The 13,036-nt window shown below is 41.2% G+C and overlaps 1 protein-coding gene across 3 annotated transcripts in view; it reads left to right on the plus strand.

The window, feature by feature from the left end:
• The window catches only part of tmc3 (transmembrane channel like 3), a 123,810-nt gene that overhangs the window by 54,552 nt on the left and 56,222 nt on the right, over positions 1-13,036 (plus strand). For 2 of the 3 annotated variants that reach the window (XM_088004041.1, XM_088004042.1), the window contains exons 15-16: positions 6,775-6,842; positions 7,036-7,164. In XM_088004041.1, coding sequence (XP_087860167.1) covers positions 6,775-6,842; positions 7,036-7,164 — 197 coding nt within the window. The remainder of the gene's footprint in view (positions 1-6,774; positions 6,843-7,035; positions 7,165-13,036) is intronic. The other variant, XM_088004043.1, reaches the window with a different exon arrangement.

Genomic DNA, 13,036 nt, shown 5'->3' on the forward strand with positions numbered 1-13,036 from the left:
CATAACATACTGCAAAACATACATTTTTCCTGAGAAAAAATTATAAAATATGTAGCTAATGTTTGGCAATTACAGATTTTTTTAAAGTTTAATGCCTTTTCAATAGACTACCTAAGAAACTTTTTAAGAAATGAAAAGTTTTTTTGTCATTTCTTGAAGTGCCAAATGTATCTCCAGTCATAGAATCACTCATATATATATTTATATATATATAAGTAACATGTCTGTTTTAAATAATACCTTCTGTGTATGTAACTTCCACATTATTAACTCTGTGTTATTTATCTGCATTTATGTGCTATAAGCTATAACATCTGATTACTTTTCTCAGGGAACAGAAGATGAACATGGCTGACATGATGGAGAACGATGAAGAGAACCGTCAGAACAACAACTGGATCTCTTTCAGGAGGAAGCAGCTACCAGCTGAGATGGCAGAGCTCCATGGAGAGTTGAGACAAACAAAATAAAAATAAAAGTTAGCATAAATGAAGTCTCTTTATTTCTGCTCACTCCACACATTATTGTACATACTGTAGTTTATATGGCATCAAGGTCCTAATACAATCCTCCCAAAATGTGAGGAGCTTTAGACAGAGTGAAAATAACATTATATTATAGAAATATGTCATCGACACTTGATATTGTAGATTACCAAAGAAGGCATCCAAAACCGAATACATTATTCAGCAAACCAAACATTTTGACACTATTATCAGGGTTGCTATTAACAAGAACCCAAAATACAAGTCATGTTTGTTAGTTTCTAGTTTATACATCATCATTCTATCCACTCACTGTTTATCTGTCTTCCTGCAGAATCTTAAGTGTAAGAAAGTGAGAAAATGTGTCCAAAACCTGTAACCTTAATTTGTGATAAATAAGACTGAGTTTAAACTTTAAATTCTTAGTGTCCAAAATGTGAAAATATGGAACTAGAACCAGTCAGATTGGAAGGAATAAAGCTTTATTTGTTCTCAGTATAACTTGGACATCAGGTGAATCATAATTAAACTATTGAGAAGTTAAAAACAACAGATTGTTAAATGCACTTCAACTCACACATTTTTTTTAATCATAAATGTTTCATCAGCTTATTGAGCTCATGTGATTCCTGCTCCAGAAAGGTGAAGGTCTCTGGACATCCTGAAGGTGAACACCGACCAGCATTCAGGAAGACGGACACTGATGAGATCCTACAACTCAGAGGAGCAGGAAGAACCACGATGGTCTGCAGTTTACCAACATGAAAACATATTGGAATATATTATGAATTAATTCTGACATTTTTAAGTTATCTGGAACACCCTGACTAACATTAGCTCATGTATATTCGGCACTATTACAAGTTTTATAGTAGTTTAATACAAAAATCATCGTTGGCTCACCTGCACCATCTGAGCCACCTGCTTTCCTCCCACTGTCACATTTTCTTGAAGTCTCAGAAAAATCACAATGAGGCTATCAGAAATAGCTCAGCTTTCTCTTCTTCTTTTGAATCAGAAAAACAACAACTCGTGTTAGGTCGCATAGTAATGAAGCACATCACATGGTGCCTGGAGGCAGGGCGCTACACCCTCCACCGCCAGGAGGCGGCACCCGGCTTACAGAGCCAAGTTGGGCCGGTGGAAACGTGGTCACTCCGAAACAGAGCCGAGCCGAGCCGGGTTGTTGAAGTAGAGCCGGTGGAAAAGGGGCATTAGATTCACCTTGCTAGTACCGGGTTGGATCCTCTTTTGCCTTCAAAATTGCTTTAATCCTTCGTGGCCTAGATTCAACAAGGTACTGGAAACATTCCTCATAGAGTCTGGTCCATATTGACATAATGGCGTCACATAGTTGCTGCAGATTTGTCGGCTGCACATCCATGATACAAATCTCTCGTTAGATGCTCTATTGGATTGAGATCTGTTGACTGTGGAGGCCATTTGAGTACAGTAAACTCATTGTCATGTTCAAGAAACTAGTCTGAGATGATTCCTGCTTCATGACATGGCATGTTATCCTGCTGGAAGTAGCCATCAGAAGATTGGTACACTGTGGTCATTGGGATGGACATGGTCAGCAACAATACTCATAATGGGCCCAAAGTCTGCCAGGAAAATATTCCCCACACCTGGGGTGGGGCTGGCTATTGCACAGTAACATTGTGCAAAACCTGTAACCTTAATTAGTGATAAATAAGACTGAGTTTAAACTTTTAATTCTTAGTGTCCAAAATGTGAAAACATGGAACTAGAACCAGTCAGATTAGAAAGAATAAAGCTTTATTTGTTCTCAGTATAACTTGGACATCAGGTGATTCATAATTCACCTGAATTATGAATCACAACTCTCATGGACTGACTACTGACCAACTCTCCGTCTAACGGGTTAATAAAATCTCTAAAACCCTCGAGTCTTACTCTAAGACAGGTTCAGGGGAGATAATCTATTCAAGCTTGTGTCGAGAGAGACTCGTCTAGCCTTTAACTACCTTCATTGTAAAAGTTATGACCTTTTTCAGTTAATGAAGCAATCAGCTGAGTAGCCCTGCAACTGCATAACTCCAGTAACTATTCTTGTTGATGGTAGCTCTCTCTCTATCAACAACAATGAGCACTTGTTACAGACTAGACAATTTTTAGTAGCTCAACATAAGCCCTAAGGTCATTATTTTACATACACTAAAGAAACGTCTGAAGCCACCACATTTCTACAAACATGGTCATGGGTTTTACATTAATCAGAAGAACCGTACTCAGTAATTGACTCAATTAATTAAAATTCTAATCTTATTAGAATTTCAATGAATCTTTATTTAGCAAGCTTTAGCAAGGGAAAATGACAACAGATTTGATTAATTGAGATTACAGATTTAGTATAAAAACATTAAAATCACATTCACTCTTCCCCATCATCTTTTTCTATACTATGTCACTAATTAACTGAGAGAGGCTTTGGGATGCAGCTCAACTCATACCCAGATGGTGGATGATCTCGACAACAGAAGGTTTTGGTGTCCTTGGTTTGAGTCTTGTCTTTGTATGGAAAAATTCTCTTCTGAATAGAAGCAAAGTAGAACTACGGTAACTGGTTGTTGTCCTTTGAGGACTCAGTTGTTCATCACTCAGTGATCTTAATCCATTCACCAAGTCTGTTGCAGCAACCTTGAGATCCTTGGGTTGAGCGGAGGGCAGTTGTCTAATCAGGAACCAGGGTTGAGGGCAGATTGATTTTGTCCCCTTCTAGCAGTGCAGAGTCTTCACCTCCCCGTGGTTCCAGGGTGCAGTCCTCTGCTGATCTTCTGTCTGCATATTCATGTTGGCTTGACTTCAGCACCAGAGACTAAGAACAACTCGTTCCTTTTTTCATGGGTTTTTATACTTTCTCACCCGATGGTTGTGTGTGTGGTGATGGCTTATGTGACTTCTTGAACATTTGATGGCTTTGTGGAAAGTACCAGATCTTTCCTCTTATATCAACGCTTTGTTCACTTCTCCTTTTTTGTTGTTTATCCTCTGACCATCTGGTTTCACTTCTTTAATCTGGTACGGTGAAAACCTTCTATTTCTGAGTGGAGCGGTGACTCGCTCAGTATTAAACCAAGCATTATAGCTAATATTAGCTGGCTGGTGGACATAAATACAATATAGTAATATTCTATTCCCAAAATCTAAACAATAATATGTCCATACCCCTACTTGTGAAAAGTTATCCCCCATGCCCTCAAGTCAATAGTCCGTCAATTTGAACAAAACAGCCTCAGTGCTGAGGCATCTTCTGCTGTTTTGTTGTAGCCAACTAGAAGGGACAACCACTCCAAGATGGCTGCCGAAATTCCTGCACCCAAGCAGCCGATGCAGGGTCTACTCATTATTATGTCTATGGTCCCAGTGCTACATTGTTTACGGTAATTAGTAGGCCTGCTGTATGGAGAAGACCCTGGGCAGATTAGATTGTCCTTGACAACACAAAGATATTGAAATCTGATTGGATGAAACATTGATGGTCCATAGAGATATGTATGGGAAACAGCTTAGCCATGTGAAACATGACAAAAAATAGAATAGATTATTGGAAGTAAATTGATTACATTTAACTGAACCCCCCCCCGACCCCCACATAATTTAGGTTGTAGATATGTCAGGAATTTTGATTATTTTTTTGGCCAGCAGAGAGGGCCTTGAATAGACTATTTAGTCTAATCTCTTCTTAAAAGGCCTCTTTTGAATGTGCTGCTTCTTGTACATGTCTGTGTGGATTATCGTTGTTCTGTCCCATCAGATTTCAATACCTACGTGTTGATGGGGAAGCCTAATATGCCCAGTGTTTTCAGAATAGGTACACCAGGCATAGGCCTGGTAAAACAGCATAGCTGCGGAATGATTCTTTTATTCAATAGGCTTTCAGATTTTCTGATTCACAGATTTCCAACTCCTGCTCAAAGGCATACAGTGATGTCAGATGTTCTCCCCCTCTGATTGGATGGTCAGAGCAAATTTCTCACCCCAAAGATTGCCAGCAATCTGCATTGCTCACATTAATATGTGGGAATTTATTTTATTTTATACACAATGGCTGACAGAAATAGTGAAATTGTTCTGGTCTCAAGTATAATAAAAAAATCAACTTTCATGACGGACGTTTTCTGACCTACTGGACATTGTAAAGATGGGTGGGGAGTCTCAGCCCTGAGCTTTACCATTTGGTCAGTATTGCAGATTAAATGGCTGGGATTTAATTTGGAATATTAAATAATAAATAATAAAAAAAATCAGCAACTGAGTATGTGCTTCATTTATTTCCCTTTTATGGCACACTTGGCTGTAGGGTAGGGGTTTTGCATGGTCCAGTTGGATTTCTTGTTTTAATAGCAATAGTATTCACTCTCAATACAAGAAAAACTGCAAATAATTAAGTATTAGTAGGCTAATCCATGAGTAAACAGTGCTGCACAAATTGTAGCGCCCTCTCACTCGCTCCCCACCTTCCTCCGTGTCATAAACAGCCTGTTGCAGTATAATAACGATTATATAAAAACAATATCACAAGGAAATCTACATAAGTGCTTAGCTGTCTGTGTTTATTTTGGATACAGTACAGTTAGTTAAAATCCATGGTCACTCAGGACACATTTAAATACCCAAGATGCATTTAGAGCAGGATGCTTGAAATCCGATCACACAGTACTGTTGTTAATGCCAGGGCCGAACAAACCTCTGTAATACCAGACCTTGTTATATTGCGCTTTTTCTTTACTATGGAATTGGTAAATTGTATAATTGTAGCATCATAGTGGTAGATTAAAGCGGTAAAGTCCCTCTTATGACTGAAAATATTCTATATAGAGACCAATGGAGGAAGAAGTGACTTGCCTGCGCGTAAGTAGTGCTTCAAAGAAAACTGCAAACCTGGCAGTGATTCTTATATTTCTTCAAAGCAGACACTTAAGTTATAATTTTAGAAAAACTGTAGCACACAGCAAAAAGCTGAATAATTTCAAGTTTACCTAAAGCCTTGTGACCAGTTTAAACTTTCTGGCTTAAAGTAGGCAAAAGTAGTTAGTTTTCAAAGAGAGCAAAGATTTTGCTCAATTTTGAGCAAAAACTTTCTTGAGCTTTTCATAGCATTTCTATGGATGAAAAAAATATCTGTTTTAAAAAGTATAAGTCATAGCCATAATGTCCTTAATGAGCTGAATATTTTGAAAGTTGAATAGCTGAAATAGCAAAAAGCATGAAAAAGTAAATAGGTGTCAAAGAATTGTTTAACATAGTAAAGCGGACTAATAGAGAGAAGTGGGACAAAATGGTCCATGTTTGACAGCATTCACACAATGAATGGTTGAAAAAGCATTGTAAAACTGAAGGTTTGTGAAAGAAGCAACATGCAGGCGTGTGCAGAAGGTTTTTCTTAAGAACTTTAAAATGCATATCTCAAGATACACAGACAGCGGTATAGCCCTGATGGTGGTTGGCAAGTGAAATCCAGTTTATTTGACAACAAGCTAGTTAAAAGTGCTTTATGTAATAAAAACATAACACTATTAACAAACAAAAAAGAAGCATTACATTACAGTGACAGAATAAAGAGAAGTAATGAAAAGTTGGAATCCTGACCAGAATAAATTATTTTCCTGTTATTATGAATGAAATGCAACTCTAAACAAATTGGCTTTTAGCCTTGAAGAACTCAGGGTTTCAGCAGTTTTACATTTTTGTGGAAGTTTGCTCCAGATCATAGGAGCTTAAAAACTGAACGCTGCTTCTCCATAATTGGTTCTGATTCAGCAGCTGTAGAGCATACCAGATCAGAAGACCTGAGTGGTTGGGAAATGTGGTAAATTGATTATAGATCTTTAATGTTTGTACAGATCCGTGTGATATCTTGTATATACAAGGTAAAGTACACACCTGGCCTTTTGCCCCTGTCTTGATGATGCCAATATGCTTGTGAAAATAACCAATGGGTTTTAGCTAAAGTGTATTTCTCCCATGGTTCAATGACCTTTTCTATTTCTATCAATGAAAATTTGGTGTATAATAAACTAAGCCTTTCAGCCTGAACCAGATTTTAAAAATCACTCCAGACATATTCACAGACTACAGACTTAAAATGAGCTGTAACAGAAAACACTGATAAAAGGACTGCGACTGATGAATTTGCTTCATCTAACTTCTTCCCCCATTTTATTGAAGTATTGATTTCCCAGCCTAAAAAAATAACCAGATTTAAATGTTTACAGAAACACATGTAATGCCATTAAAATAAACTTTTGATATGTTTTTGCAGCCTGAATATGGAGAATTTAAAATAGCTGAAAATGTCCTACACTTGATTTACAACCAAGGAATGATCTGGTAAGTTTGAAAGATTATTCGTAGCCCTAGTAAAAAGAATCTGATATAGAAGTACTAGAGTGTCTGTTGCTGACTGTAACCCTGTTTAAAAGAATAAATTTATAACTACACAGATAATGAAGTGAAATCATGACCCTTTAAGCGTAATGCCTTTTTTATAATGCTGTGTGTGTTTGTGCGTGTCTTTCACCAGGATGGGAGCCTTTTTCTCTCCATGCCTTCCTGCCTTTAATGTGTTGAAACTGATTGGTCTCATGTATCTAAGGAGCTGGGCTGTCCTCACTTGTAATGTTCCTCATCAGCAGGTTTTCCGAGCTTCCAGGTCAGGTCTGCAAATCTCACCACACACACACACACACCCCTCCAGTCACACATATTTTATGTGGACAATCTCCCTATCAAAAATAAAATCCTGCAAATTGCAAATGTCCACGATACACTGAATGCCAACTACATTCTATGTAAGCCTTTCAAAATAACTGCTGTCTGCACAATTTTATGGCCCATTTAATTCTTATGTTGCATCCAAAAGTTTCCATTGGTTGTTCAAATGAACAGAAATGGATAGAAATGACAGAAAAAAAAGATTTTGGAGCACACTGCTTTAAAGGGTTAGTATTGTGTATTTTTAGGCACTTAGTACAATCAATAACTGCCTATGTTGAGGATTTGACCTCTGTTGCTGGATTTTCTTAACTGATCACGATAGGGCTTCGGTCAGAAAGCAGGCTGGTCATCAGGGTGTTTAAATGGTTTACTGAAGAATTACTGACAGGACGGTGCAAATAAATTGAAGCAGTTTCTGAAAATACAATAATAATACAGATTCAAATTACCATTTAAAAATTAACATCAGTGAGCAAACAAACTTTAAATATCAGCATTAATTCCTTTCTAAAGCACTGTTTAAATTTGAATGATGCAGAACAACACCTGGAATCAGTCTATTTCCAACTGCCCAAATCTCAAGACCAACAGCCAAATACAAAGACAGTTTCAACACTAAATTCCAACCATTAAGAGCAAAACAGACATTCATAAACTATAGAACACACTTGTAACTAAATAAGTGCTGTCAGAAGTGACAACCAACATCCACCTATTCATGACACATGACTAACACCACAACTTACATCGTCAATGACTGTGGCACCAGTCTCAACAGTAAACAACAAACAGATCAACTGAACGTCAAGAAGAAGAAATAAACGGAACAAACCTCCTTCCAATAAAGGGAACCACTTCAAAATAAAAGCATAGACATGAGTCATTGAAGTACTTGAAGAATTAATAACAGCCGCCCCCACATTTACTTGTAAATGTGTCAACCTAGAGATTCTTCAAGTCTCTTTCATGTCATCTTTAAGTACAAGAAGCTCGATAATTCGAGCAACTGGTCTCATGTAGACTTTGTCTTTGACTTTGACTTCTACTGTTCTGACGCATCCATCTGGACTAGTAACAGTCTTAACAATTCTTCCGATGGGCCATTGAGCTCTTGGGAGTGAGGGATCAATGATTAGCACAACAGAGCCCACAGTGATGTTCTTTGATGATGTTTGCCACTTCTGACGGGTCTGGAGGTTCGGCAAGTAGTTCTTTGTGAATTGGAGCCAAAACTGATCAATTAGTACCTGACACTGTCGCCATCTACGTCGCCCTATACTTGCTGGAGCATAGGTCACTTGAGGCAGAGCGGCATCATGCCGCCCCATAAGGAGGATGTTTGGAGTGATGGGGTCTAAATCGGCTATATCAGCTGACACATAACCTAGTGGCTTTGAATTTAAGATTCCCTCTACTTCCACCAGAATCGTGTAGAGAACATCTTCTGAAACTGATTGATTGCCAATTACAACTTGGAGGCCAGATTTAATCGAGCGTATTTCCCGTTCCCATGCTCCACCGAAGTGGGGAGAACTCAGTGGGTTGAATTTAAAGCCAATCTGGTATTCTGTCAGTTGATCGTTCAGTTGTGGTTCCATAGCTGCAAATGTCTCCCTCAGTTCTCTTTCGGCACCTCGGAAGTTAGTGCCACAGTGTGATAACACCTCCTTTGGTCGACCTCGTCTGGAAACAAATCGACGAAGAGCAAGAAGGAATGCATCCACATTCATAGAGTTCAAGAGCTCTAAGTGCACCGCTCGGGTTGTGAGACATTTGAAAATAACACCCCAGCGCTTCTCTGTCCGTCTACCTATCTTCACCAGGAAAGGTCCAAAGCAGTCCACGCCAGTCGAATAGAAGGGTGGACAGAGAAGCCTGAGACGTTGTGGAGGCAGATCTGCCATCTGCGGCACCTTTGGTTGAGCTCTCCAGCGCTGACAGGTGGGGCAGTTGAGTTGGTGGTGTCGGATTGCCCGTCGTCCCCGCAAGATCCAGTAATGTCTCCTTAATTCAGCATAGACTCGTTCCGTGCCTGGATGTTTTAAGTGTTCATCCATGTCTTTAATGAGAAGTTTTACTGCTGGGTGCCTTGGGTCGAGCACAATTGGGTGGATCTCTATAATGTTTGGGTTCTCCAATCTGCGTAGCCTTCCGCCCACACGGATGAGACCTATTGCTGCATCCCACTCTGGAGCAAGGCTGAGCAGATTACTGTTACTTGGTAAAGGTTTCTGTGCTTTAAGAGCAGTTACTTCTCTTGGGAAGCTATGTGCTTGGCATCCTCTCAGCAATAAGACTTCTGCATCTCGGGGGCTAATAATGTGTTTATCGACTGGTTCTGTTGCCGCCCCATGATCTTGTTGTATGGCTCCCACTAGTTCTTTCCATGAGTTGTATTGGGTAGCATCAGGGATGATGTTGTTGGGCTCTACGGCTGTGAAACAGCATAACGTGATACTCTTCAATTCAGATGAGCCCACTATTCCTGTTTGCTCTGGTTTCTTTGGCCAATTTTCAGCACTTTGTCTAAGAAATGAGGGTCCTTTGCTCCAGCGATCAGTTTCTGCTAGTTCAAGTAGTGGTTTACCCCTTGTTATATCATCTGCAGGATTGTTTGGGCTGTCAACGTACCGCCAAGCTTGACGCTCAGTTAGTTCTTGTATTTCTGACACACGTGTTCCGACAAACACCTTATAACGGCAGGACTCTGACTGAATCCACTCCAATACTGTGGTGGAGTCAGACCAAAGAACTGTTTGTCGGATGGGGAGCGTCATCTCAGTTTGTAAGAGTTTGGACAATTGCGCTCCAGCTAGTGCTGCGCAGAGTTCTAGGCGGGGTATGGACTGTTGCCGTTTCGGAGAAACCCTGGACCTGACCATCACAAAGGAGGTGTGGATGGTGTCTCCTGCATCAAATGTCAGGTAAGCTACTGCTCCATATGCTCGCTCTGAGGCATCACAAAATATGTGAAGGTCACACTTTGCATCTGTACCTTTATCAGAGAGTGGTAAATAACAGCGAGGGATGGATACACTGTTGAGATGTTTTAGCTCGCTCTCCCAGGTTTCCCATTCTTCTCGGAGGGTAGGAGGTAGGTTGGGGTCATCCCAACCCCTTTGCTTGGACCAGAGTTGCTGGATTATCACTTTGGCGCGGGTTGTGAAAGGCACCATAAACCCCAGAGGATCATATTGACTGGCCAACACTTGGTAGGCTTTCCTCATTGTCAGTGTAGAATGTTCAATGATTCGATATTGATAGCCAATGGTGTCAGCAGCACAGTTCCATCTCAGACCTAAGGTGGGTTCAAGTGGGTCTGTACGGCTCTGGCTTAACCACTGTTCTGTAGCTGAAGATCTGGCGTCAGCAGGTAGATGGGCTACTACTGCTGGTTGATTGCTGGCCCACTGTCTGAGGTCGAATCCCCCTTCTGCTAATACAGTGCGCAATTGATCAACTCTTTCTCTAGCTGTAGAGATGGTGGGAAAACTCTCAAGGCAGTTATCAACATAGAAGCTCTGCTGCACCGACTGCAGTACTTCCGGTTGGTTATCTTGGTGATTACGAGCATGTTGTTGTAGGGCGAAGATGGCACAACATGGGCTACTTGTTGTGGCAAATGGTAGTACTTGCCATTCGTACACCTCTGGTGGATCTTCGCAGTGCAGATCTCTCCAGATGAACCGAAGGAGTGATCTGTCCTCTGGCAGGAGATGGATTTGATGAAACATTGCATGAATGTCACCGCTCACTGCAATCTGATGCTGCCTGAATCGGATAAGGACTCCCACTAATGATGGACCCAGTGTCGGCCCAGGTAAGAGCTGGTCATTTAGAGAGACATTTTGGTGGCGAAATGAACAGTTGAAGACTAGGCGTGGTTTATTGTTGTGGAGCACCAGATGATGGGGGAGGTACCAAGCTTCTGCAGACTGTTCCACCTCCATCGGTTGAAGTCTTTTGACATACCCTGCATTTATGAGCTTGTTTATCTCTGTTAAGTAGATTGTTGCTGTCTCTGGTTCTTTCTTCAGTCGCTTCTCTGTGGCTCTCAGATGAGCAATCACTGAGTGTATAGAACTGCTGAGTGTAGGTGCACCAGGTTTCCTCAGGAGGGGTGTTGCATAACGGCATATTCCTTCAATTTTGAGTCTCTGTGTTTTTGTTTCCAGAAGATTCATGGCCTCTTGGTCCTCTCGTGAGCGGACGACTATTTTTTCATTTCGGAAAGGTAGGACATCAAGTTGCCATAACCTTTCGACGTTTCGATATAGAAGGTCTTCTGGGCTGACGAATGAGGTGAACAAGCATTGTTGCACTGATGCTTGGTCTGACACACCCTTTTCTGCTCCTTGCAGGGCCCATCCAAGGGTAGTGTGAATGGCTATGGGACCTCCTTTAGATCCTTTGCGGATTGGTTCTATAGGAGTAATGAGGTGCACATGATCTGAGCCAAGTAACACTAATGGCTGTACGTTGTTGAATGACTTCAAGGGTATTCCCCGCAGGTGGGAATATCGTTTTTGAAGTGTCTGTATGGGGTAGGTTTGTTCCACCAGGTCCAGACCCGCTGCTGTAAAGGCTCCCTGTACTTTAAACCGCTTCTGTGGGTTGTCTTTGGAGGAGATCTCAAAGCTAACCTTTGACCCTTGGAGGTGTGTGACATCCATCCGCACTGTGCGTAGGGCGAGGGTTTCCAATGCACCATTTAGCCTGAGCTGCTGGACAGCTGTTGGTAAGATCATAGTCCGTTGTGCTCCATCATCTAATACACCAAAGGTTTCTACTGAATTAGAATTGTTATGCAGCAGAACTGGAACCACTTTCAGGAGCACTTTGCTAGAGTTTGTGCTGGGTGTCAAATAAACTCGGCTCTCTGAGGGTTTAGGTTGTCGATGAGAGGAGCTATGCTGAGCGATGCCATGGAGCACTTGGAGATGGATGTCACCACAGTCGCTGCAAGGTTTCTTGAGGTTGCAAGACTCAGGTGTGTGAGCACGTGCACATTTCCAGCAGCATTTGCCTTCTGTTATCCACTTGTCCAACTCTGCTGTTGATTGCACTTTAATGGTGGGACAGCAACTGATGTAATGTTCTGTGCTGTCACAGAAGAGGCAGTGTACTTTATAGGGTTTCTTAACACTAGATGATGCGGGTTTGTTACAGCTGTTTGGCTGAATGGGATCCGCTCCATGATACACAGCTACACTTCGTCCTTTGCCCTTATAAGGGATTTTTTCTTTGCCATTGTTAGCAGGTTTCTCCAGTTGATAGCGTTGTACTAGTCTGTTTGACAGACGCTGCTGCTGTGCTTTACCTTGGAGCCAACCATTTAGGTCTTGTAGGTTATAGAGGTTAAGACTCTTGGTGTTGAGCTTTCCATGCAGCTGGAGATATTCAATGAACCCATCTCTATAATATCTGGGTAGTTTACTGAGTAAGTGATCAACATGGGAGCAACAGTTGAGTTCCATCCCCTGAGGTCCCTCTAGGGAGAGCAGCATACTGACAAGGAGATGAACTCTGAGAGCAAAGCTCTGAAATGCTTGTGCATCTCCTGACTTCACAGCAGGTGCAGTTACAATAGCTGCTATTTCGGCTTGCGCTAACTGGTGGGGCTGACCATACTGAAGCTGTAGTGCATGCATGGTTGCTGAATATGGGAATGGATCATGTCTGCATGACTGGCCGATCATTTGAGCCTCTGGGAGTTTGAGGTGTTCGAGTAGCACATGATATTTATATTTTTCGCTCAAATCTGGATAGGGTTCCAGCAGGTTATCCAATGCTAGTTTTAAGTTAGC

This window comes from Poecilia mexicana, unplaced genomic scaffold (assembly GCF_051168715.1).
Source record: "Poecilia mexicana isolate PSO_F unplaced genomic scaffold, ASM5116871v1 scaffold_3, whole genome shotgun sequence".
Taxonomy (NCBI): Eukaryota; Metazoa; Chordata; class Actinopteri; order Cyprinodontiformes; family Poeciliidae; genus Poecilia; species Poecilia mexicana.